Source organism: Cricetulus griseus, chromosome 3 (genome assembly GCF_003668045.3).
Source record: "Cricetulus griseus strain 17A/GY chromosome 3, alternate assembly CriGri-PICRH-1.0, whole genome shotgun sequence".
Classification (NCBI taxonomy): Eukaryota; Metazoa; Chordata; class Mammalia; order Rodentia; family Cricetidae; genus Cricetulus; species Cricetulus griseus.
In genome coordinates this window covers 129,454,164-129,481,157 of record NC_048596.1, presented here as the reverse complement: position 1 = coordinate 129,481,157, position 26,994 = coordinate 129,454,164, and the positions used below count along the sequence as shown (strand labels likewise).

The 26,994-nt window shown below is 47.9% G+C and overlaps 1 protein-coding gene across 2 annotated transcripts; it reads right to left on the bottom strand.

Moving 5' to 3' along the window:
• Positions 1–75: 75 nt before the first annotated feature.
• Positions 76–26,789, bottom strand: Synm (synemin). Of its 2 annotated transcripts, XM_027408121.2 has the most exons (5): positions 25,848–26,787; positions 19,278–19,402; positions 9,701–9,771; positions 4,279–6,728; positions 76–3,417 (listed from the first exon to the last, which is right to left on the bottom strand). In XM_027408121.2, the coding sequence occupies exons 1-5, from the start codon at positions 26,655–26,657 to the stop codon at positions 3,097–3,099; spliced, it is 3,777 nt and encodes a 1,258-aa protein (XP_027263922.1). In that variant the 5' UTR covers positions 26,658–26,787; the 3' UTR covers positions 76–3,096. The 2 variants fall into 2 exon arrangements, with proteins under 2 accessions (XP_027263922.1, XP_027263921.1); XM_027408120.2 differs by having other exon boundaries at positions 76–6,728; positions 25,848–26,789.
• Between the last annotated feature and the right edge of the window lie 205 nt (positions 26,790–26,994).

The window sequence follows — 26,994 nt, the reverse complement described above, 5'->3', positions numbered from 1 at the left end:
GGGTTACCATTGAAACATGGACAGAAACCCAGGTTGGCTTTCTTTAGAGTCTGAAAGAACCACGGGGAAACCGGCTGGAAAACATTCTCTTTAGGAACAATACATTTTTGGTTTATTTTTTCCCTCAGATCTTTATTTCTACACATTCTTGTGACAGTTTCCTTTGTAGGGAACAGGAGGTTAGCAAAATAAGCTTCTTAGATAATTCCAAATAAACACTTTAAATAAGCTATCAAAACAACCAGTGGAAAGCTGAGAGACATTCAGTGTCTTGTAGTCTCAACAATAACAAACTGGGAGAGACTGGGTGTGTCCCTACCCACCCTGCCCTACCACAGCATTGATTTGACTCCAGAGTGACTGGTTTCAAAAACCTCAGGGAGCTTTGGGGTAACCTGCTACAACATCAAGGCTAAAAGCCCTGCCCTTAGTGACCCGGGGAGCTAGTAATGGATGGCAGCTAAGGACTCCTCGTTCTGGTAAATACGTCAAACAGAACATTGCCTTGCTGTGCATTCCAACTTAGCAATGAAAATTAATATTTAATGCTAAGACGTTTATTTTTTTCAAAACCAGTAGAAGTGGCTATATTTATAACATGCTCATACCAGCATCCATGAACAAAGTTCATGGACTAAGACAATGTCATCCAGCTAAGCCCACTTAGACTCATAATAAACTCCACCTTGACACTCTGTCTCGTGTCATTATACCGAAGCTGTCACCCTGACCACGTTCTAATAAATCACCCAGACTTGCTGATTACAGTAAAAACACGTCAGCACATCTCTGACAGTATTAGAAATGGCAGGCCAAGGCAGGAACTTCTGTATCAGGCAGATGACCATGAGTTCATCTTTATGGGTAACAAAGGCTTCAACCTTCCATTCAAATCTGCTTCCTTCCTGTACCCCACCTGATGCAAGGTGTTTGAAATGCATCCTAAACCATGCTGCATTTCTCTTCCACTTAGCAATGAAAAACACTCGCCCTCCTTTGCCCAGCTGCTGGAACCACAGGGGAGATGTGTCCTGTGAGACACACCGGAGGGAGGCCCTCCTGTACCATCCTTCCCTCCCTGAAGATGTCATCACCTCGGATCCTTCTTCGTCAGTGCCTTACAGGCAGGTCTGTGGCCTGGGTTCAAAAGCATGGCTCAGACATGCTGCACTGTAGAGGCCATTTTTATGTGATGCTGAATCTTCAGCCATGGGAGTTTTAAAACAATAACCATGTGTAAAAGAATAATTCCAAATGAACACACTCATCCTATTAAACCCAGTGGTGTACAGTTTCGGGTCCATGATCTGCAGTCCATGTGGCCTTTGTCATCTGACAGAGCCTGTCCTGGATGCCTCAATGCTGGGTTGCTTGCGGAACTCCTAGTTCCTTCCCCTAAACGTTTAAACCCCCTACCCCTATGATTTCTGTTCAAAGTGCAAAAAGCTTTTCTGAGGTTTGCATATGGCTGCTGCTTTTTTTTTTCATCCGTCACTCAGAAAGACATCCAGCCCATGAGAGGTGAGTTTAGAGTGACTTACTTGGGAAGCACTAGCTACTTTGTGCTTCTGTGTTCCTACCAGGACCAATTTGCCAGTCCAGCTGCAGTCTAAACATCCGTACTCCCTTCACTGCCTACATGGCTGCCTCTTACCAATGAGAGCGAATGTTCTGGTCATAAGGTTATAGCACAGAGAATCTCAGAACAAAGCCCTTAGCCCAGTGGTTCTCAACCTTCCTAATGCTGTGACCCTTTAATACAGTTCCTCATGTTGTGCTATGTTGTGTTGCTACTTTTCCAATGGTCTTAGGCAACCCCTGTGAAAGGGTCATTCAACTCCCATGTTGAGAACTGCTACTCTAGCAGGAGGTAACTACTCCAGTGCTTAAGTCAGGACAAAAGGTGTTCTACTACTCATAGCCTAGTACTGCAGTGACCCAAAACGATCCGTGAGCAAGTCTCCTCCTCAGCTGGCCATGCCTGTGGCCATGCTGGCAAATCTGTACCATCAGGACAGTCACATGGATCTGGAGCATCAACAAGACCGCAGCTGTGCTTCCCATGAATAACTCTAAGCCCTCTTTTTAAAAGTTCTGTACATAGAAAGCAATTCATTCAACTTGAAAATAATTTTAAATCTCTTATATGTAACTTCTTGAATCATCTAGTAGACTTTTTTTTCCAAACATACAGTCTTGCTTACTTTCTATAATATTTTTCTGTTTAGGAGACAGAGTTTCTCTGTGTGGCCTTGACTGTCCTGGAACTCCCTCTGTAGATCAGGCTGGCCTCGAACTCACAGAGTGTTGGAATTAAAGGCATGTGCTACCACTGTCCTGCCCAGCTAAGATTTATTTCTGTTCCCGTGTGTGTGTGTGTGTGTGTGTGTGTGTGTGTGTGTGTGTGTGTGTGTGTGTGAGTGCAGGTGCTGACAGAGGCCAGAAAAGACATCGGATCCCCTGGAACAGGAGTTACAGATGGTTGCAAGCTGCCTGATGTGGGTGCTGGGAACTGAACTCAGGTCCTCTGCAAAAAACAGTACAGGCTCTTAATCACTACTGAGTCATCTCTCCAGTGCATCTATAATTTCTTTTTGAAAAGACTTAGGAAAGAGAAACATCATGTATTTTCCTTTCCAGTGTTAGTTTACCGTTTGATGTTAGCACATGCAAACAAAACCTACCCTTAAGTATGTTATTTTTAATCTGGTTAATGTTAATATTAAGGTGTCTTGCTTATAGATAAATAGTAGAATAGCAGTAAGCCACGCCTGTGACCTGGTGCAAAACTCGTACAAACTCTCTCCACATGTGGAGAGAAAGCTTTAGAGAAAGGACTAAAAAGATGAAGTGTCTGCAAAAGTCCTAACTCAAATGCAAAATCTCAAAGCCTTAAAAGGCCAGAGCCAATTAAAAACCTTTACAAGTGAATTCTAAAGCAAACTGGCTCTGCCTAGGGTTCTCTAAATAAAGGTATTGATAACCAGCCTCCCCCTCCTCCATACGATTAGTAGAGGCTTTGTATATTGGTATGTTAAAGGCTTTGCATATTGATATGTTTCCAAAGTGCCATTTAAGACAAGACAGCTCCGCTCATCAAAACCATCCATCGCCCTCCTCCTCCTCCTCATTGTCTAGATAGACAAGAGCCACTTTCTTCTCGTCTGCAGTCACCGACCTCTGGTCTACCATTCTCTGCAGCGGCACGGTCTTGTCAAATCCAGCCTGCTCCGTGCCTCTCTCTCCACGGGTCTGGTGTCCATCCCCAGTGGAGGCCTGAGAGCTCATGCTGACTACCTGCTCATTCCTATTGTGAGCAGTTCTCCAGCCACCATGGTCAGACACACTGCGAGCTTCCACTTCTGACCCTGCGTCTCGGGTCCAGCTGCGGATCGCCCTTGTGTTACTCACATCCATCTGAAAAGTAAATGAAGTTTCTTTGGGCCCTGGTGCAATGTGGCTTAGTGTGCTACTGTCACCAGCTAACCCACCTAGCTCAGGGGAGGCCACTGAACCATCGAGTACAAATGTCTTAGACATAGGTCCATGGATGACAGTGTGTTCAGAGGGTCCCTTCTCTGTAGAGCCTATCTGAATGTGTCTAAACGATCTGCTGATGGCTGCTGTCACCTCTGCTCCTGTATCCCCTACATTGTCCAGAGGGGACTCAGAAATGACCTTCTGGAATGTGTGCTCTTTGTTCCTGATGATTTCTCTACCTGAGGTGAAACTTCGAGTGGCCTGTGTCATACCGGCTGAGCCCTCCACAAGGACCATGCCTTCTGAGTCCCTAAATTCTCGCATCTGTGGGGTTTCTAACTTGGAGGTTTGGTGCCGGATGGAGGTACTCCTGCCTAAAGACACCGTGGTGTGCTCAGAGTCCTCCTCTATCCCCCACTCCACTTTGTCTGGGATGGGAGCTATGAACTGGATTTCCTCTCTGAACCCCTCTTTGGGGTCTAACTGGAGATGCCTAACAAAAGTCTGGGTACCCACTGCCTCTTCAGCTGCAAAGTTACTACCAGCCTGGGCTGTCCCCAGAAAACGAATTTCCTTTTCAGCGTGAAACTGCTCAGAGCCAGGCACTCTGTGGTTCCCAGATATGTCTGCTTCTGCAGACAGTACTGCTGGGCCAGGCTCTCCTATGTCTCCTGCTTCCCGCCAGGTAGGCACAGAACCTCGGAGGGTGACTTCGGTGGACACATGACTTTGATGGGGACCCAGGGTGATGTGCCTCACAGAGCGGCTGGTTCCCTCAGAGCTGAAGTCCCCACTTACCTCTACCACCTGTGCGGTGGGTCCTCCGGAGGACACCTGCTCAGTCCCCCACATCTCAGTGGGGCCCAGTTTAACATGTCTTACAGACTGGCTTATATCTTCCAGCACATGAGACTGTGCAAAACCCGTCGGGCTGGTGACTTCCAAGGTGGCCGACACTGGGCCCTGGGTGACACGCTGATCTGAGCTGTGAGGCGCCCAGCCAGTGTCATCTCTCTCACCCGATGGGCTATACAGTTGCCTGGTGGCCCACCTTTTGAAGCGAATGCCCCCAGCAGGCACCTCCTCCTCTCCATCTCCCCTGTCCGGGCTTCTAGACATTGGGCTGGAGCGCTTGGTCAAGCTCTCTTTCACCACCGACTCCACAGCCCTCTCTATTTCCCTAGCTTCATCCCTGCTCAACTCCTCCAGGTCTAACTGGTCAGCATCCACGGTCTGGGAGAGGTTGACTTCAGCCATCAAGGTCACAGAACCACTGGCAGAGCTCTGAACCTTTTTCACATCCACAGAGACACTCCCTGGCTCTCCTTGATCCTGCCTGGTCAGAGCAGACAGCTCCTCCTTCATGCGCTCAGGCAAGGTTTCCTCCAGCTGCCCGATGACCTCCATCATCTGGTGCCGGGGCTCACTGGAGAAGACACCCTTGATGGAGGTATGGAATTCATGCGGTATTTTGATCTCTTTCTCAATGACCGTGGGTTCTGCATGCAATTCACCACTAGCTTCTTCCTTCAAGTGAGCAGAACCAACGGCACCACCCAGCGAAGGCGCTGGAATCTCCAGGACCTTCACGTGCTTCTCTTCCCCAGTGTCACCTCTTGTTTTCCTTCTCCAAGGCCCTTGCACGATCTCATCTTGCCACGAGTACCGGATGGTGGACTCTTCCTCTATGTGGATTTGCCCATACACTGAACCATCATCTTCTTTGTCATGTCCCCCAGGGTGCTCATCTGGGGTAGACACAAAGTAACTCTGCTCTCCCTCTGAGTCACCTGCCTCCATCACTTCTTCCACGTGAGGGATGCTCCCCTGGGGCTGCTTGGTCCTTTGATCTTGATGCATCGGGAATGCCGCATGGGTTACTCCATCACCATCCTCTTCCCCAACAAACCCCTTGGGGCTGGGAGACACATCATCAACTTCTTCCACCTGGAAAGGGGTAGGAAACTCTGTTTTCCCGCCACCTGTGTAGCTCATGGGCTCTTCCACGATCTCCACATTTACGACTTTGGCTCTGCCCTCCCTTCCCTTCAGACCAACATTGATCATCTCACTTAGCATCTTCTCAGCTGACTTGCCCTTTAGTCCTACTTCCTTGACATCCTTGCTTAAAAGGTATTCCAGGCCAGCTTCATCAGAAACATCAACGTCTTCTGTCAGCTTAGACTCCACCACGATTTCTGTCTTGCTTTTCCCTCTGCCGGGGAGCTCTTTCCTATCCACATAAGTGACCTTCGTGTCTGGCAAAGAGCTGGCACTCTCCTCGTCATCTGGAGACTGGGTGAACTGCTTAAGGATGGTGGTGACGATGCTGTCTGCTATGGTCTCTGTCATAGAATCACTTTGCAAGGAGCTGGCAGTGTCCTGGGTATCCAACCGAAACTTGGTCTCTTTTGTTTCTGTCCCTCCTCCCCGACTGTCTCCAGCATCCTTCCTTCCGGATGACTGCAAGCCTCTTGTGGACACTTCTGTTCTGCTGCCCCGGGATACTTCTAGACTGATGGGTACTTCTCTTTCCTTCATACCTCCTTCCTTTGGTGATTTCTTCTCTTTGGGCTCGTCTGTCCTCTGCTGGCTTTCTCTCGTTCTTGAGTCTTTATCTAGCTTGGTCAGTTCTTCCCATCTCAGATTTCTTTCCTCTGAGCCCTTCTCTTTAGAATCAAACATTTTCTCTTCTGGCTTTAATTTGATGACACCTGATCTGTCCCTTTCTCGTTCTCTAGTGGTTTTCACTTCTAATTTCTTTCCCAAAATGACAGTTCTGTCGTTGGACTGAGCGCTGTTCGTGGCACCTGCCGCCACATTGCCCCGATGATCTTTGTGTGACTCTCTGGCAATAATGGACTCTGTGGCTGGCCGTATGGGTGTGTCCCTGGTGCCTCCAACTTTGGATCTATCAGGGAATGTTTTCACTTGAGCATCAGTGTTTCTTAGAAGGCCACTGATTGGAGCAACAGGTCTAAGACTGGCTTGGTTGCTGACAGTTTTCTCAATAGATTTTTGCTGCAGGGTTGTAGCTGAGGAAGAATACCCAGAAGTCAGGAGCCCCCTTCTGGCAGTACTCCCAGCAGCTGTGGTTGTCTGTGATTCTAGGTGCCATGGCCTATTAGAATACAGAGCTGAGCTGTGATTTTCAGCTGCCCAACGTGTTTTTTGCTTTGGAAATAGATTTTTCTCATTTTTCCTCTGCAGAACTGAGTTGGTATAGTGATAGGTCGCACTTCTGGACTCTGTAGGAATCAAACAAACAATTCATTTAGATGACAGGCATCTTTTTTTTTTTTATCATAAAAGCACTGCTGCTATAGGTCAAAGCCCATGTAAATATAAAATAAACTATTATTACAGGAAGCATCTCTTCAAGAGAGCACTTTTATTCTCAACATTATCTTTTGGTTGTTTTAGAACTCCTGTCACAATAAAATACCACTCCACAGACACTACTGCTTAACATTCTTCTCCAGCCGCTGGTCTGAGACCACTCCCTCAGCTTCAAGAGAACCATCAGGGTTCTGAACACAAAGTGTGCCCAGTGTGCCGGAGAGGTCAGAGGTTAAAATGTCACACTATTATGGTATTTCAGAATCATTAATTCTGACTTTGTTGAGTCAAGTTTACTGACTTCAGCAGGGAAAGCCCCATCATTACAAGGTGCATAGTTACTGGGTGCCAAACAGCACACGCTCTATCTCAGGCGCTCTGTTCTACCAGTTCCTGTGCTGGGCCACAGGCACTGAAGACTTTAGATTTTCTAAGCTGTCTTGTATGTTTATAGTTGACAAGGCATAGTTTCAAAAACAAACCTGTTGTCAGAATCCCCCCCCCCCCGTTCCTAACGGCACCCTCCTGGAGTCAGCCTAAGGGCTTCAGGTGCACAAACTCCACCAGGGTAACTGGCTCTTCGGAGTGATAACAGAATTAGAATATGACCAAAGCACCATCCACTCCTAGAGCGTTTCTTAGTGTCCACCACACCTCATCTGGCTGGACACCTCTCTACCCCTCCCTCATTGAGGCCTTACTGAGACAGGATCCCAAGATACAGGCAAAGAGACTAGGCTGGGACATTGTTTACAGAGATTTCTTTTTCAGGTTAATATACTGATCCTACCCTAGAAACCCCAGAAGACAAACTCCCAAGGTCAATAAGAGATAGGGAACCTCACAGGCTAGTTTTTGGTTTCTGTTGTCATAGGAAGCAGCCAACATTATTTCAGGGCACATTGTAAAAGGTTCCTAAGTGCACTAATAAGTATTGATCAGTTTACTAGGCAACCATGCTCAGGTTTATTCCATAAATAGTTCATGAGGAGCTACTATGCAGGAAACACAACTACTTAAGAGCATAAGGGCTGACTCACAGCCAGGCACCTTTATCCAACAGCATCTTCCTTTAGCATAATACCGACACATTAAGAGAATTTAGTTTATAAATGTGAAGTAGGCATACTGTTCAAGAAGCCTGAAGAACCATGGATGAACAAATCAAGTTAACAGAGTACCTACCTACCTTCTTTTTTCCTACTCTAAAGTCATGCGTGGCTAGCAAAAAATATCAGCAAGTCCCACCCTTGGAATGTTACTCCTCCCAGTTTGGTCCTGGGCCCTTTATTTCTGTCTTTTTGTTTGTTTGTTTGTTTGTTTTTCGAGACAGGGTTTCTCTGTGTAGCTTTGGAGCCTATCCTGGCACTCGCTCTGGAGATCAGGCTGGCATCAAACTCACAGAGATCCGCCTGCCTCTGCCTCCCGAGTGCTGGGATTAAAGGCATGCGCCACCAACGCCTAGCTTATTTCTGTCTTCTAACTTCAGATTATGTATTAGACTTCCAGATATGGATAGCCGCAAGTTAATGTTTTAGTAAACATTGAAATCTGGTGGGTGAACAATTCCTATTTTCTAAAAGTCAGTTGCTAATTGATGGCAGGCAGGCCAGTCAACAGCCACTTGCATGGATCTCATTATTTTTTTTTTCAGACTTACTCTCAAAATGAGGACACAAGCTTGCTGGCTGTTACCTAAGAACGATCCCTTCCAGTCATGGATGACTAGACCCAAAGTTCTGAGGCTGAAACCACGGAGCTGCCAAATCTGAGAAGTGGCTAACAGAAGCAATGACAACATAGACTACGTTGAGGAAGGCACATGCTGGACCTTGTGGGTGACGAGTCCGAAGGTGCCCAATCTATGGGCTCTATGCTCACACACTCAGTTAACTAAAGATCAAAACTATTTCAAGTAATGTATCTATACTGAACACATGCAGACTGTTTTCTTGTCATTCTCCCCCCAAGTATTGCAGTGTGAGAGCAATTTACATGGCACGCACATTGTGCTACATACCATAAGTAGTCTAGAGGTGATTTGAAGTCTGTAGGAGGACATACAAATCCTATAATGTTTTAGACAAGGAACTTGAGCACCTGCAGACTTGGTTATGAATAGGTGGCCTGGAGACAGTCTCCTCTGGACACCAAGGAAGACTTTATGCTGAGCATTCCATGTGTCTTTTAACCTGCCATTGCTTAGCCAGAGTCTCTTTTACTCTTTAGCAGGCTTAAATGTTTCATTTAAAAGATATCTTTTGGGTTTTAAAGGTCCTTCAAATGGGAGTATTAAGCTCCCTGTGCCAGACCTACTGAAGAAAGAAAGCCCTGATCTATAGAAGCTTTGGGCCCAAACTAAGATTGGACACCTTCTGGACTTGCCCACTCCAACCTAAGGTGGAAGGGTAGTATTGATGTCCTGGTAGGGTTACAGTTTCCAGAGTACTGGCTGCATGCCACCCAAAGTAGTCATTTTGTATGTTAATTACAGCCATAGCTGTTTGGTCTGGAAAAAGAAAACATGCCCCTCCTAAGGATATAATAAACAAATGCACACCCTTATTACCCTGCATCAGGCACTGCTCCTCAGCTAGCAAGTACCTCAAAATATTGTCGACACAAGCAGATAAGTCCAGTGAGTACTTCCAAGGTCTTTCTGATTCACATGGGTAGTTTAAATTATGTCCCATTCAAATAAAAATCTCCTCGATACTTAAAGGTAGGATGAACTATTTGTTGTCTGGGAAACAAACAAGTTTGTTTTCCTAAACCCTCTCCTTCTAGATAAGTTGAACCCTCCTCCCTCTATGGAGTGGGCATCTCAGGTAGGAAGCATTTTCACATAGCAGTGTTAGCAAACACAGTTTCTAGTATTTACCTTGTGGCATGTCTTCAATGTTCTTAGTCCAGATCAGTATCTCCGGATTGCTTTCTCCTTCCAACAAGGCTCTGTGAAAGTTATTTTTTTTAAAAAAAAAAATTGTTTATTATAGCATGGAAGAGAGAGAAATCGTTTTCAACAAATACACTGGGTCACATTTCATCAGTGACCACACCATCACAGGGCCATGCATTTTAAGACCTGTGCCTGGAGATGTGGCTTGGGTGGGGGCTGCACTAGGAGGGCACACTGCTGTGCTCACTGCCATCCCCCTGACACCCACCATAGCCTCTGCTACACCACAGATGCTCAGACGACACCAGCTGGAGGAAGAAAAGGCATGGGCCGGCCTTCAGAAGTGCTTGAGAGTTAAGTCCTTATAGGAAGCCATCCCCCACACACCCCAAAAAAAGAAAGAAGAAAAGAAAATCTTTCCTGTCCTGGGTGAAGTGGTGTACACACCAAGTAGAGCTGGGAAGACTGATGAAGAAGGGCAGGGCCTAGCTTCTTTGGCTAGCAGAGAGAGGTCTAGGCCGGTATTTCACCCCAGTCACAGGGCCCCAGAACAACTGAGTGCGCACCCACTGCCACATACACACACGGGAGTCATGAAAGTGGGAGATGGATGGAGGGTGGACCAGGAGCAGAGCAGGGAGCAGTAACAGACACTATTTGTAAATAGGAGGCTGGATAGAAACTGACATTTCTTTCTTTCTTTTTTATAATGCTGAGGATCAAACCTAGGGACGGATATATATATATATATATATATATATATGTATGTATGTATGTATGTATGTATGTATGCATGCATATGTATATGTATATGTATATGTATATGTATATGTATATGTATATGTATATGTATATGTATATGTATATGTATATGTATATATATATAGTGTGTGTGTATGTGTGTGTGCGCGCGTGCACGCGCACGCGCGGGCGTGCGTGCTAGCCAAGGCCTCTGTCACAGAGCTGCATCTGCAGAGCTGTATGGACATCTCAGAGACAAAGGAGAGCTTGTAGAAAAGCACACCCACGGGCACCCTCTTCGCCTAGTGTGCCGTCCTTCGCCTCCTATGCTAGGAAACGGGAAAGTACTCTGCTAGGTTTAGCTCCAAATTTCTAAGATTGTAGTCTTCATTAAGTTGTCATTTGCATCTGCCACCTCAGAGAGGCACTGAGGAGGGCATGGGCCCAAATAGAGCAGTGTGCTGGGGGTGAGGTTTATCAGTGGGGTGCCAATCAGCTGGTCACTTCCAAAGACCTCCGGGACTGCTAGAAGCTGCAGATGCAACCGTTGTGTGGTTGCTAGAGCAACACGTGAAGTCACTAACCCCAGCTCCCAGGGATACAGCACACACCGCAAAGGCTGATGAGAACCACGGCCCACGTTTGGAAACACTGATATTGGGGCCTAGGGCCAGCAGGGAAACAGAGCAGGGAGCCCAGATCCCAGCTGGCCTCTGCAGTTTGAGGAAACTACACCAAGGTTCACATGGACTGAGTTAAACATGGCAATCCTCACAGTAGCAATGAGAACCCCTCTGACAGCTAGAAGGAAACAGAAACACAAGGGGTTCGCCTGAGGTACATGCGGGTGGCTTGATCACAGAAGCAACCACTGAAGTACACACACCAAGAACACCAAGGCCAGAGCTGAAGCTCTTCCACTCAGGACGAAGGCCAGGAAACAGAACACCAATCCATTAATCCCCACCCTCATGACCAAGCAGTTTAGCTTCCAGGAACACAAACAGCTTCCATCATCAAAAAAAGCCCCAAAAACCTCTGAGGTCTGTATAATAAGAGGAATGTTCAGGGGCAAAGTCAGGCTTTGAGGGTCTATCTCCTGGGGCTTTGGCAGCAGAGTGGCATTCCCCAGGCTGAGGGCCAGAGCAGGGTCTGGAGACAAAGTCAAGCTTAGACTGTACAAGCTTCACAGGCCACAGGGCCAGACGTAGACTCAGGCTGCCAAACTCAGGGCAGAAGGGGCCTCTGGGAGTTCAGGCCAGGAGAAAATATTGCTGATGGGCCCAGGGGACCAATGACTGTGTCCTTGGTCCCTTTCCCCACCCCTCAATATCTATAATGGTTCTGCCTCTCCTCCAGAGGAAAGCCAATGCCTTACCCAGCTTTACTGAAGCCAGGCCAGCACAGAACACAACAGTTCGCCTCCGTATCCACTTATTCATGTGTCTGTGATGCCCTAGGGCACTGGGCCTTGCCCAGCTCCTTCTCTGAGAAAAACAGTCTTTTCACGGTCCCACAGAACACCCAAAGACAGAACCCGAACCCAGACCCCCACCTTCCAGTTGCTAGGCTGCCATATGAGACAGGGATGGTGACATTACAAGAAAATGACAGAGCATGTAAATTATGCCCTCTATCTATATTCGACCTCTCAGTAATTTCATCCCAACTTCCCCTGTTTGTGCTCTCCTTTATAAACCCCTCATCTGTGACCCAGTCATGGCTGGATCCTAGAGGACAGAGGCACATGTCACCTTGTACCCAATACCCCCAGCTTGAGATGGACGGCTGGGTCCTGAACCCTGACCTGTTGACACAACTCAGGGGACTAATATGGCAAAGTCGGAGACGACAGTGCTGGGTAGATTTCCTGTGGCCCCTTCAAAAAGAGGCTGAAGGGACAGACTGGTACAACTTTAAGAAATACGTAGAGTGCCCTCTGAGACTCCCAGCAAACCTGGTTATTTTAAGAGCAGGGAAGGAAAGCTGCCTTCAGGCCACTGAGACTGCAAGAATGCCAACCCCCTGAGTCACTGGCTATTAGAGCATTTTATACAGCTCCTGGGGCTGGTTGCCTCTCCAACAGCAAAATAGGCAAATAAGCAGGAGACCAGTCCCTAGCCTCATTAGGAGCCCTGCACAACTCCATGATGTGGAAGTGAGCTGTAAAGTGGCCTCTGGCCCTACTCCAGGTCCTAATGGGTCACCCAGCCTCCCAACCAGCCCATTAAGGGGCTGCCCATCTGGGATGGATGATCCATCCGAATGGAGTTTCAGAGGATATCTGCTAGCACTCAACATGGTGGGTATAAGGCTGATGGGCAGTGTATCTATCTCCCATAACTGAGTTCAAGACGAGGGGAGAGGATGGAAGGGGACACTTCCAGGAGTGATATGACGAGCCTGCTGTGGTCCCAGGGTCTGTGGGTGGTTCACATGGTGTTTCCAAGCTGGTGTGGAACTGGGGGAGAAGAGAGCAGGGTCACAGACCCTCAGAGCTGCCCCCTTCAGCTGGCTCACTATGCATAGCTGAGCTTTACGGGGGTTGGGGGACAACACAGGTCACCCTAGACACTGACCATGGCCAGTCACTCACTGAGGGATGGGGGAGAGGAGAAAGGAGAAAAAGAGGGGACAAACTGAATTCCATTCACACAGGAAGACCACTGTTACACAAATGCACAAGTCCGGGGATGTGGGGGGTGGGTAACAAGAAAGGAACAGTGCCAGCCATCTGTGCTCTTTCTTTCCATGATCAGTACTAAATTGTATCCCCAAAGCCAGCTTCAGACCAATACCAGAGACAGAAGAAGAAGAAGAAGAAGAAGAAGAAGAAGAAGAAGAAGAAGAAGAAGAAGAAGAAGAAGAAGAAGAAGAGACACAATTAGCAGGCAAGCGAAGATAAAACAAAACAGAACCACTGACAATGGGCAATGGAGTGAGTGCTAGAGGCAGACAACCTGGAGTCAAACGCTGGATGCTGGATGTGACTTCTGAGTTCCCTAGGTCTCAGCGGGCCACTCTTGTCAGCCATGACTTACTGTCCCCGTTTCTGAAATGGGAAGAACTCTTTGCTTTTTGATGACAATTAAGTAGGTATTGGAAAGTTCATACAACAATGGCTGTCGTTGAATAAGTGCTTGACAAATATCACTGTCACCACCACCTCCTCCTTTGAGGGCCTTGGAGAAAAGTGACATTCAGTTACTAAAGTCAGTCAAGGTGGGGAGGAGTGTTCTTTTTCTTAATCTGGCTAGTGCCCAAATATGCTGATCAGTCCTCCCACTTACTGTTGTTTGATTTTCAGATAGTCTCAATGTAGCTCAAGGTGGCTTTGAACTTGAGACCTCTTGCTTCAGTCTCTCAGGCACTGGGGCACAGGTGTGCACCGCCACACTCAGCTCCTCTTAGTGATTAAACATTTATTTCATTTTACTTTGTTTGTTTGTTTGTTTTTTGAGACAGGATTTCTCTATATAGCCCTGGCTATCATAGAACTCACTCTGTAGACCAGATTGGCCTGGAACTCACAGAGATCCTCCTGCCTCTGCCTCCAGAGTGCTGGGATTAAAGGTGTGTGCCACCAACGCCCGGCTGATGTGACTGTTTCTAACTTAACATCTTCTAAATGGTTTCTTATATTTATTTACTGGACATGTGTGTGCTCACACATATGCCACACTATGTGTGTGATCACACTACCTGTGGGAGTTGGTTCTCTCCTTTTACCCTACAGGTTGCAGGGAATCAAATGCAGACTTGGTGGCAAGCACCTTTCCCCACTGAAACACCCTCACCAGCTCTAACTTTAAGACTGGGACTGTCCATCTCTGTATTATGTAACTACAGCTCAGGAGATGGGACCTCAAGACTTTCCGTGCTGCCTTCCTGTTTCCTAGGATTGTGTTCACTGTGAGAGAAATAGTTTGCAGTTGGAAAGGTTTCTTTGTGGCTCCGTCTCACAAATTTCTATTCACCCCATTTCTGTGCAACTGTCTTGAGGCTGAAATTACATGGTGAGGCCAAGCAAGAGAAAGCCTGAACATGTCTGCTCATGTGTCAAATATCCCTATGCTTCCAGACCCTGACCAGTTTCATTTCCCTCTAATTCCTTTGTCCATACTCTCTCTCTCTCTCTCTCTCTCTCTCTCTCTCTCTCTCTCTCTCTCTCTCTCTCTCTCTCTCTCACACACACACACACACACATACACACGCCACAACCATGAGCTCCAGAAACCTTGCACTTGAGTGTCTTCTAGGACATTTTCTTTCTTACCACGAAAAAAGATTATCTGGGCTCATGCCACCTTAACTACATTAACCTGGAGGCCACCCTGAACATGGCACCCTACATGCCAAGTGTCTTTGGGGAAGCCTGAGGGCACAGCCCTCCCTCACATGATATGGCCCCACAAGTGAGGCTCTGGCTCACGCATAATCTGCATGCAGCCCTCCAGGTCAGGCCCTCAAATAACTGTCATTGCCACAAATGCCACTCCATCTGTCCTCATGCCAGTCATTCATTTTGCCTAGAACACCCTTCCCATCCCATATAGTGGTTTTCTGACTTCCCTTCCCTAGGACTAAGGACTGCACCTCTAGAAATCTCTCTCTACACACCCCAAGTTCCTTCTGCTGGAAACTTTGCAACCATATCTATCCTGCCCACAGTGTCCCAGCACCCAGACCCACAGAGGGAAAGTCCTGAAGTTTAAATCTCAGGCTCTGAACTTTACAACAGGGTGAGCAAGGGTGTTCATAGCTTCACATTCCATCCACACTGGGTCTCTTCCAGGTGGGTCCACGCAGATCCACTCTGGCCCCATGGAGATGGCCACACCTGCTACAAAAGCATCCCACTTTCTCTCTGGCAAACAGCCTTGCACCCTTGGTCTCTTCTCCAGGCTGTTGCTGACACACACACACACACACACACACACACACACACACACACACACACACACACACGATTGCCTTGGATCTTGTTAGAAGGCCACTTGGATCTAGCAGCTCAGGGTTGGGCTTGAGAGTCCACATTTCCAATGAGCTTGTGATGTTCTGTACTGTAGCAGCTGCTAGGTGCCTACCCCAAGAGATCCTGGGGCAGAGGTTCTCCATGCTGGTGGCACCTGCCAATCTCCCGGAGGGAGGCTAAAACCTCCACAAGGGGGTCCCACCCTGCACCTATTCAGTTGGAATTGTAAGGACTAAAGTTAACAAGTAAGCCCCACTTGCCCAAGGACAGATAACTTCCTGGAATGCTGGGGCTCTTGTTCATGTAAGTTAACAAGTCACGTGTTTTCACTTCAGTAAACAAGCTTGGTTGCCCCAATTGCAAATGGTGTGCTTGTCAGACGCAGGCAGGAAGTACATCAGGATGTATGCTAGCTCCCAATGGATGACAGCAGGAAGTACCATAGCCTTGTGGTTTCTGCTTTTACATGCACCTGACTAAGCTAATTCAACACCGTTTCCTGGCAATACTGGGTCTGGGCCTGGCCAGTGTCCATCTTCCTGGTCAGTAGTTAATAAAGCCTGCTTCAGTTGGATGATCATGGATTTGATTTCTCTCATTGCAATTTTGAAGTTCAACAGAACTCTCTGGGGGTGATGCCTTTCCAGGAGCTCTGCAGGATTTCCTGCTTTGCATCTAAACATCCTTCTTCTCACCACGTGGCTGCTGGGAAAATCTGGTGATGACAGAGCAGGGAGATAAAAGCACTCCCAGGAGCACACTGCTACAGTCAGCCCCAAAGGGAGAAGTGAGCACAGGCCCGTCTGTCTGGGAGCCTTGTCTCTTCTCTGGTATCCACAGCCCAAGCACGGGTCCTGCACCCACTGCCAACAGTCACCTGTACTGCAAGGCCATACTGGCTTCCTTCCAGTGCCTAAGGTCTCAGTCTCACACAAAGCTGCCATGCAGGCCTGGCCACCGATGGGCCAAGGAGATTTGATGAAAACCTCCAGCCTTGGAGTCTTCAAAGTTTTCCATTCTATCTTACATTTATTTATTTTTAAAAAAGATATATAGTCATTTATAAATGAGCCAGCACTGGGGAGCTGTAAACATGTTATTTTATGACTACTGGCATTTCTCCTTCACAGTGAAGGTTCCAGGAAGGGCAAATCATCCGTGTTAGAAGGCAATCAGGGCCCTGGAGAGACAGCCTTGGTCAGAAGATTAACTGCAGCAAAATGTGCCCAAAGCCTTAAAAGGCACACTCCCTACTGTTTTCTGTGACCTCTTCAGTCAGAGGAACCACAGGACAATGACAACCAGTGAGAAGTTGAGAGCAATGACCATCACAGGGGAAGCCTGGGGAAAGTCACATGAGACCCAGATGGGGACAGTTCTTGCCTCTGTGTCAGCTGCTGTCATCCTTCTGCCCCATGGGGTCGAATGTCCCAAGCCATTGCTTTCAGAAAGGAGGGCAGCAGAAGAGTTGACTTTCAAAATCGGCAGATCAGTTTGTAAAGACCACAGGGCACAACAAAAGGGTCTAGGTCACCAGATGGCAAGGGCGCTAATGCCCAGGGATTACCACACCTGTGCTCACACAAAGCTCACAGAGAAAGAATTGAATGGGGGATGATATGAACTTGCCTCAATACACTCCTTGCTGATAAAGAAAAAAAAAAATTCAGGCTTTTGACTTACATAAAGAAATGAATCGTATTACAATTTGTGTGTTTTCAACATCTATGGGTGTTTACTAGACTAAAACTAAGTGCAGGAGGTGGGAATGACAGACAGATTAACCACCAAAGCTAGCCTGGGCAGGGCGAAGCAGCCTAGACTTCCCATTTCTGCTGGCCCAACTTGGACATCAGGAAGGGGTCCAGTGAAACCCATCACTCACTCCCTGAAAAGACTTAAGGCTTTTAAGTGCCTAAGAGATGGCCACGTCTACCCGTAATGAGGTTAGAAGCATGGCAGCAACAGGCAGAAGCAATCAACTGTGTCCCTGCAGATGGTCAGACTGCTGACTGGAGCAGAAACGGCTCAGAATCGATGTGCTTAGAAACACAAAACAGGGAGTGTTGTGAACACGGTAGCCAAAAGGCAGACTCTGGATGTTTGGGTGAGTTGCCTGCCTGTGCATGCTTGCTTTTGGGTGACCAAGAACCAGAGGCATGGCAAGTGAGGAGGAAAAGGGCTCAAAAGCCCAGAGAAGCAACACCCAAGTTTCCTTATATGAACTAAAATGAAAAGGAGATGGGAAAGTTTGACCATCTCTGTAGGGAAGAGCCTCCGCCCCCACCCCCAACATCAGATGATTGCTAAGATGGACACAGGAGTCAGATTTTGGGGCTGCCTGGCATGTGCCATAGAGCAGTGCCTAGCTTGGGTTCCCTCCCACAAGGGCCAGCCCCAGTTCACACACCTCACCAGAGGCTGGCCCCACCCAACTCTGGGGCACTTCATTCCCCAGGCTAGGGAAGCTCACAAAACCAGAGATCTGGTTCAGAAACATGAGGCTGGCGGCCATAAGCCTAGCGGTGTCTCAGGATAGAAGGGGCCTACAGGGACAGGACAGGCCCAATAGTCTACTTCTTCTCCATTAATGGAAATGAAGGCCAAGCAAAAACTAGTCTTCTGTTCAGGAAGGGCATCATGGCCAGCCCAAGGCTCTAGGGTAAACTAAAAGCATACACCAGGCAGATAGTACTGTTTTTCAATGGACATAAAGCAATCTAACTTGCTCTGCTATTCTGATAGCACAAATTAGATGTGGCAGAGGCACTACGGGGAGTGATGAGCTGGGCCTGGCGCTTACCTGCTCTGTCCCTAGCCAGAGTCCCCTTCTTATCCAAATTGGCCAAGGCAGAGTCCAGAGCCCCATCACACGTGTAATTGATTTGTGATCACACCTCTGGATGAAGTGGGTATAATGACCCCTTTTACATGGTTTGGTGAGAAAGGCACGAGTCTACAGGCAGACCTGGCTGGTTTTGTCCCTACCATCAACAGTCCTGCACTGCAGACCTCTCTCTCACACCTGTAAGAGCCATGCATGGCACCCACTTGCAGAGTGACTGAGAGCAGAGGCTTCTGAACACCACCAGATCCATGATGACTGGGCTGCTGTCACCATCGTTATGAACGAGAGCCCTGGTCTCTACATTCCCTCCACCTTAGGCTGCTGACTTCCTCTATGGCCATCCTCATTGTATATCAAAGCTGCCAGGAGGAGGGGCACCACCTCAACCAAGTACTAGTGTCTACCCAGAGGCAGGGAGGGGTCCAACCAGGAGAAAGAGCCAAGGTGCTAAGGACTAACTGCCTTCTATGCCCTCCTCAGCACACACACCCTCTAAACACACCGTGACCTTTGTGTCTGGGTTGGTTGTATTAAAGTTGACATCTTGGTATAGAAAAACTGTTCTGGAGTTCCATGCTACTCTCAGAGCACAGATGTTGTTTTCCAAGACCAAACCCAGAGTCCCAGAAAATCAATTCTTTGAGATTTTGAAGTAACAGTACAGAGGGGTCAAGACCCCTAGCATCCAAACCTCGAAACCCAACTTTCTACCTCTAACTTCTTTGAGTTTAGCTTGCTCTTCTATAAGCCAAGTATCTAACTACCAAGATCAAAGTAGAGATGGGCCACGTTCTTAAACTATCTCCAGGATACAGGAAACACAGGGGACCTCTAACAAGCCCATCTTCTCCCTTCTCTCTTCCCTTTGACTCTGTGGTCCTCACTTAGCTATGCTAACGGGCTCTTCTCTCCTTGTCACAAAGCCACAGGGATTCCTCAAGGGTCACGGGACCTCCTATTATTGGCTTATCAAAACAGACTCCGCATAGTCTCACCTGTAGGTGGCCACCTCCAAGCTGAGGCCAGTCTTCACCTGCACAAGATCCTGGTACTCCCGCAGCCGGTCAGCCATGGCCAAGGTGAGGGCTTCCTTCTCATCCTCCAGGCTGTCAATCACTCTCTGAAGAGAAAAAATAACTTTTAGAGCCACATCCCGAAAGCTTCGTAAACTAAAGATACCAACAGAATGGGGCATAAAAAGAGATGTAACCCTTGTACAGATAGTTTCATATAATGAATTTCTTGCAGATGGAAGGTTTTCTCTTTATTGCATACAGAGAATCTTGATAGGATAAGTGCTTTTATGTTTGGACTTCCTGACAAGATGAAGGCTTAGTTTATTAAAAATCACTTCTGCTTCAGATATCAGGCCACATAGGAAATCCAAATACATCCAGCCAGGCAAGTAAGGTACTACTTAAAAATCAGCCATGGCTAGAAATCTTTTTATAATACTTAAAACAAATCACTCTTGTGTGAAATAAAACGTCCCCAAAGTCATCACTGTCACAATAACAGCAGACAAGTGGCTAGAAATACCTTTATTTTACCTAACAATGATGTTTTTAAGTAATCTGAGGGAAATACATTCTGGGCATAAATGAACAAACTCGGACCTGTACATAAATCTTTCTTTTAGAATGGAGTTGATAAGCCCCTCCCACCTGGTTAATTTCTTCCCTTGGATATGCCTTTTCCTAAGCTAGGAGACACTGCTGTCCCTGCCATCAGATTTGTGGACAGAGATTACCACAGGTCAGTCACATAGTACACACCAGGTAAACTGTTAAGATTAAATGATCAAGACGATAGTACCCTCTTCAAACAGTCCATTTCAAGCCAATACTATCTTCTGATTCATGTACACTTTACAATTTTGTGTTATCTTCTTTACTATTGACCAGTCCCTCTGGGAAATAATTAACCAAGCAAATATTTAAACATTAAGCTAAGTACTCTTGCAACTTCTGTAATGGAAAGTAGCATATGTGTGAACATAATTAATCACACTCAGGCACATATATCAATGCAACACTGTATGAGTGCTGGGGAAAGGATATATGTTTTCAATATTGCTAGAGATCCTCACCAAAAAGTCAGCAGTGGGTACATACTGTCTGCAAAAACAAGGAATGAACTCGACAGAGCTCTCACCCTGGGGCCCTCATTTGTATTATTTTGTTTTATTTTATTTGGAACAAGGTCTTTCTATGTAGCCCTTGCTGTCCTAGAGTTCACTATGTAGACCAGGGTGACCTCAAACTCACAGAGATCCTCCTGCCTCTGACTCCCAAGTACTGGGATTAAAGGTATGCACTATGTTCAACTGGATTAATCATTTTCAAAAGATGATTATAATGTAGGGAAATCTGCTTTTTATAGCACTTCTGTTTACAAGCCAATGATTGTTAAGTTTTCTGTATACAAATGGGGCCAAAAATCTTTAATTTTCTTAAGGATTTATCTGATTTTAAAGTGTGTGTGTTTGGTGTGTGTGTGTGTGTGTGTGTGTGTGTGTGTGTGTGTGTGTATGTGTGTGGGGTGTGTGGGGGTGTGCACATGGGTGCTGGTGCCCATGGAGGCCAGAAGTGAGTCACTGGCATGGGTGCTGGGAAATGAACTCGGGTTCAGCGCGTGTTCTGCAGGAGCAGCACACATACTTAACCTCTGAGCCATCTTCCATCCTCAGCTGAAAATATTTTTAAAGCAAAATTCACTTGGCTTGAAACGCAAAGGAATACATTTATTTAAAAAAAATTAATGCAGGGCTAGAGAGATGGTTCAATGGTTAAGAGCACTTGATCCTCCTACAGAGGGTTCCCAGCACCCACCTGGTGGCCCATAGCATCTGTAATTCTAGTTCCAGGGATCCAGTGCACCTTTCTGACCTCTGAGAGCACCAGACATGCATGCGGCACACAAACCCATAACATAATCTAAAAATTTAATATAAAAATAATCATTCACTCCTCAGGGCATATCATGTTAACAGATCCCAAAGCTGGTATTAGAAGCAGATAATGCTGTTCACCAAAGCAGACCACCTGCCAGTCTTAAGTGACAGAGACGTCAGGCTTACTGTACAGCTAAGTCTCCATGTTCAAAACCTGTGTTCCCCAGAGGGAATACAAATTCAGATGCAAAGTTAAAATCTAAAATGCACCCTTGTGAGTGTGAGCATGTGTGTGTGCATGCGTGCTTGTGTGTGTATGTGTGTGCGCATGTATGTGCTTGTGGGTGTGCACATTGTACCTTTTTAAGAGAGTGTCTTACTATAGCCCAGGGCAGCCTGTAACTCACAATTCTCTACCTCCAGAGTGTTGGCATTACAGAGGTGTGCTACCATGCCTGGCTTGATATCTTTTCTAATACAAGAAATGTGACCTAAGTATTAGGACTTGAGGGTTTATCAGTCATCCTTTGCAAAGAAGTTATTAAAAAAAATGTCAGATGAACTTAATTCTCCACTCACAGTTCAAAATTATAGAGGCATGCCACAGCCCTGTCCAGGAATACGCTCTCACCTCCCCCAGGACAAAGGCTAGTTCTCTCTACCCCACCACAAAATATGAACAGGAAAATAAAGCTGCTCTGAAGCTGAAATAAATTTAGTTCCAAGCAAATTTCCATGTGAGTCAACTCTTCCCAAATGATGAGAGGAAAAGCCACTGACTTTTGGAGGCAGGAATTAATTCACAACCAATCCTGAGAGTGGAGGAAGCTCTGGCTCTGCTCTGCCAAAACTTTTCATGCCATGGGTCAGGCCCAGAGCGCTGGAGCCTCCCACACAGGGTGGTACTTCCAGCCCACACAGAAGCAGTTTTATCCAAGGCTATAAAAACTCAGGGGAGAGCGTGGTCTTTTAGCTGCTATGCAGAGAACTTTCCAGCAACATCATCCACGACGCCAAGGTCTAGCTCCACAACAGGAACAGAGCGCTGCTGCTGTCTCATCATCATGCTTGAGCCTGCGCTGGCTGAACATATTATGTGAGACAGAATGACCACAGCCTGCTAATGTCCTAGTTGCCTAGGATCTTAACTGTTGGAGCTTAAGGGGACTTAAATACTAGGATATCTCATTCACACCCAAAACTAAATAAATTAATAAGAAGCATGAACTGAGCCAGGTGTGGTGGCACATGCCTTTAATCCCAGCATTTGGGAGGCAGAAGCAGGAGGATCTTTGTGAGTTCAAGGTCAGGCTGGTCTATATGGTGGGCTCTAGGCCAGCCAGGACTGCATAGAGAGATCTTGTCTCAAAAGAAGGAGGAGGAAACAGAGGAGAAACAGCGTAGTGTTACTCAGGTGTTATGATGTGTTTATAGTTTTTCCAGGCAGCACCCTAAACTCTAGGCTTACCTCACAGTGCCAGGAGGGCATTTCAGAGGCATTTTCAAACCACTGTATGTAAACTGGACTCAGACTTCTGACCTTTACCTGTCCATCTGCACAGATCTCCTTCAGCAAGGAGTGCCCTTCTTCCACAGTCCTGGGGTCAACTTTGATTTCCCCCTTTCTCTTACTATATCCAACCTGTCAGCTAACCTTGATAGCCTGAACTTGAAAGTAGGGCCCTTTCTGCTCCCTGTCCAAGCCTCTGGCTGCCTTAGTTGTTGCAAGTGTTGTCGTAATGAGGTCTCCCTGTCCCCACACTGATCCAGCACAGACTATGTTCAACACAGCAAAGGATGATCCATTAAGACATTCACTCTGCTCAGGACTCCCTGGGGCTTTCGGTGGAACTCAGATTTAAAAAGAGGCACCTGGCTACTCTCTGCTTCGTTCACTGTCCCAGCCTCGATGGCTTCCTGACTTCTCCGTGAGTGGCATGCACTGGTGCCACCTCAAGACATTTGCCATCAGAGCAAGTCCTCTTTCATTTTGTTATTTTTCACTGCTTTATCCCCTGGCCACAAAGAATGAGTCTGGCACCCTGAGTGCTTGACAACTATTAATTGAATAAAGTAATTAAATTCATTCAACCAATAGCAACCTGGGAGCTGCTTTTCATTTTCACAGATGAGGAAACTGGACCATACAAGAGTCAATGAGCTTAGTCTTGAGGGAATCTTACAATCTGAGATAGAGGAGAGTCAGAATTCAGCCCGAAACAGGAAGGCTACAAGAAGCCTTAACTGCATGGCTAATCCTGCATTCCTATGAAAAGAAATGTCTCACTCATATTTTGGAGTCATTCACAAACAGCTAAGAGCTCCCATCACAGGAAATCATCGGCGTGACTAGGGTTAGGCTAAAGTAAATGATGTCATCAAGGACTTTCTGGGACCCCTTACAGGTCTCCCAACATCTGCCACCAGGATATAGAAAAGGGCAAAGGAAAGAAATAACGCTAAAATCATACACCAGAGAGAAGAGTCTGAAAGCATCCCAAGGTTCTAAAATAGCAGGCCACCTCTGGGCTGGCTCTTAGAAAAAGCAATTATCATTTCACTGATGCAGAGGTGAAGGTTTTGCTTGTATAAAACAGAAGAGAGGAAATGCAGTCTAGTGGTGAGCTGTTCGCATCAGTCTGGATGGAACTCTGTTTTGGCCACCTACTGACTAGTGTCCCACCATCAATTTTACCTTCTGTGAAACAGGGCGATCTTAGTGTCCACCTCCTGAGATTGGTGTGTGGACTAAGAGTGAATACATAGACTAGACCTGATACTCCCCAAGGCTCACTGTTAGTGATGCAACACTTTTTTTTTTTTTTTCAGGAAGTCAGCTAAGCCAGTCTTTATATTTTTCAGTCTCTCCAGAGTGAGCTTCTAAGGAGTTTGGGGGGTGGGGTGGGGGGTAGGCAGAGGCTTGGAGTTGAAACAATATTTTCTTTTTTACATAATTCTGAACACTGTTTATGATTGGTGATAAATCTTTCCGAATGGGATCTGAAATGCCATTTGCTTTAAGCTAACTGAGAAAGGGGTGGTAATATAGTTAAGATTGCAGCTGGTAACATTTAGCAAAAACAAAACCGAAACAAATTGAGACTGAAGAAAAAACAAATGAGCTCCTCATCAGCATGACACTGTCCTGGCCCTCATTTCCAAGGGGAGGAAAAGCCAAAGTCAAGTCTGAAAAAGAGAGATCCCTAGGTAGGGAGCTGAGGTTGGGGACGGATCGCAAGTCAACCTCATTGTGACTTCACTAGTGGCTGGACTCCTTGCAGAGGGACTGGACAGTGATTCTATTTGCACTTCCAGGTTCCAATCTTTCCTCCATGGGGGGACACTCTGCTTCTATCTGTCTCAGATTTATGGTTCCACTTAAGATTTTATTGGGGGGGGAGGTTCTGCTGCTAAAAAGAACCCTGAAACCAGAGCTTCAAGGCCAAGGATAGGAGAGGGAGGCGCCCTTAAGTCTACAACCCCAAAGAAGGGATTCCTGGCAGATGATTCCTTATCGCTTTCCATGCTCCCAGTTCAGTCTTCCGCTCTCTGGCTACCAAATACTGGCCCCGCCCTGGGGACCCAGAGGAAATGAAGAGATTTGCGATTACTTCACACCTGTCACACCACCCCAGGCATTCAGTCCACACATCTCACACTCACTTGTGATTTTTAGGGAAACACAACAACACAGCATCTCCGACCTTCAGCCCCCAGCTGCAAACTCATTTCTTAAAGTCTTCCTGAAATTGTGCTCATGTTATTTCAAAACAGCTTCCTGAGGACTACTAACAGTACGATTTGGGAGTACTTCCAATACTGGCTGGGGCGGGACTGGATGGGGTGGGAGCCAAACACTAGGGCTGAACAGAGTGTACAGACAATAAATCAGCCACAGGTATATCATCCACACCGTGTCAGAGGGTTAGCCCTCAGATGTTCTGAAAAAGGAACCGTTTATATTAGCCTGTAGTTGTAATAACATCTCAACGCGGGGACCTGCTTTCTCTTGGTTTTTTACACAACCCAGAGACCTGCTGCCAGCTCATACTGTGAGCAAAACAACTCTGACCCTTTTCCTGTATGACAGTGACTTCGTCCTCTTAAGGGAACAAACAAAACCCAGAAAAATATGACGGCCGCCCAGAGAGCTGCGAGCAGATGCCTCCAGCTGGGAAATAATTCTGGTAAAATTAAAGAGGCACTTGGAGCCCTAGAAGAGTGGGCGGCCTCCAGGTGAGGACTTGGAAGTGCCTTGGAACCTTCCAGTACGCTGCCTGTCCAAGTCTGAAATCTGGGCTGAGTTTTGGATTTCAGGCTGCTAGATCTAGCAAGCCCAGGAAACGAGAAAGAAAAGAAAGACGGGGCTAGCAGGATCATTGGTCAGGATGTGCCTAGACACGTCTGTATCTAAAACTGACACTTTAAGCTATCCACTGGGACCTGTCACATGGCATCAAAAAGATCACTGCACTAAGTAAGCCCTTATTCTTAGGTTAGCTACATGCCAGAATCCTGTGGCCTCATAAATAGCAAAGCTGCTGGCAGCATACGCTTCCCTGGGTGGGGCTGAACTCCGCTCCAGGTCCAGGGAACCCCGCCGCTTGCCCACTGGATGCGCAGCGATGTCTGGGCAGGCTACAGGGAAGGGGCGCGGTCCCTGCCCACGGACCTGCCGCTCCTCCGCCTGCATCCCGTACTCCTCGTGCATCCGCAGCAGCTCATCCTCCAGCCGCGCGCGCAGCCGCTCCAACTCCAGCGCCTGGTTCCGCAGCGCGTCCGCCTCCTGCGCGCATAGGCGCGCCTCGTCCTCCGCTTGGCGCCGGCTCTCCTGGCCGCGGCGCAGCGCCTGCTCCAGCTCGCGCACCTCGTCCTCGTAAAGCTGCACGCTCTCCCGCCACGACTCGGCCACCAGGAGCGCGTAGCTGTCGTGCACGTCCTGCAGGCGCGGCGGGGGTACGGCGGGGCCCGGGGCGCGGGCTCGGAAGTGCATAGTGAGGCTGGCGGCGCGAGAGCGTAGCTCCCGCACTTGGCGCTCGTGGACCGCGTCCAGGTCGCGGCGCTCAGCCTCCAGCCGGCCCAGCAGCGCTTCGAGGGCGGCGCGTGCCGCCAGTGCCTCCTCCAACTCCCGCCGCTGCGCGACCAGCTCTGCGTCCAGGCGGCTGCGGGCAGTGCTGGCTTCCGCGCCCTCCCGCTGCAGCTCCAGCAGCTCCCTCCTCAGCGCGTCGCACTCGCCCTCGGCCAGCGCTGTGGACCAGCTCAGTTCGTCCAGCTGCTGCCGCAGGCTGCGCGCCTCCTCGGCGAAGCGCGCCTGGTCCTCGATCCAGAGGTTCTCGCGGCTCAGCCGGCTGCGCAGCTCCTCCTCCAGCAGCAGGTTCTCGCGCTCCAGCTCCCGCACCCGGCACACGTAGTCATAAAGGCGAGCATTGAGCTCCTGAAGCTCGGCCTTTTCGGAGCCCGTCTGCAGCCGCCAGGACAGCATTTTGTTGGTTGTGCGGGGCTCTTTTCGATTAACCGCTTGCCTCCTGCCCTGATCTTGTCCCCTCCCGCCGCGCCGCGCCCGCCGTGCCGCTGCCTCGGAGGCCCTCAGACTGGCGCTCTAGCTGGCGAGTTTCGCCACTTAGTGGCCGGGTCGTGAGGTGATAGACTAGGGCCACGGGTTCCAGCCAATCAGAAAGCGGCCCGTGCGGTCACTGCGGCCGGACAGCGCCCCCTGCCGGGAAGATTGAGGCATGGCGTGACTGCCCAGTTCTGACCCCTGGTGGCCCAGAGTGTTGTATTACTGCATGCTGGCTATCTGAAACACTTTACAGGGCTCC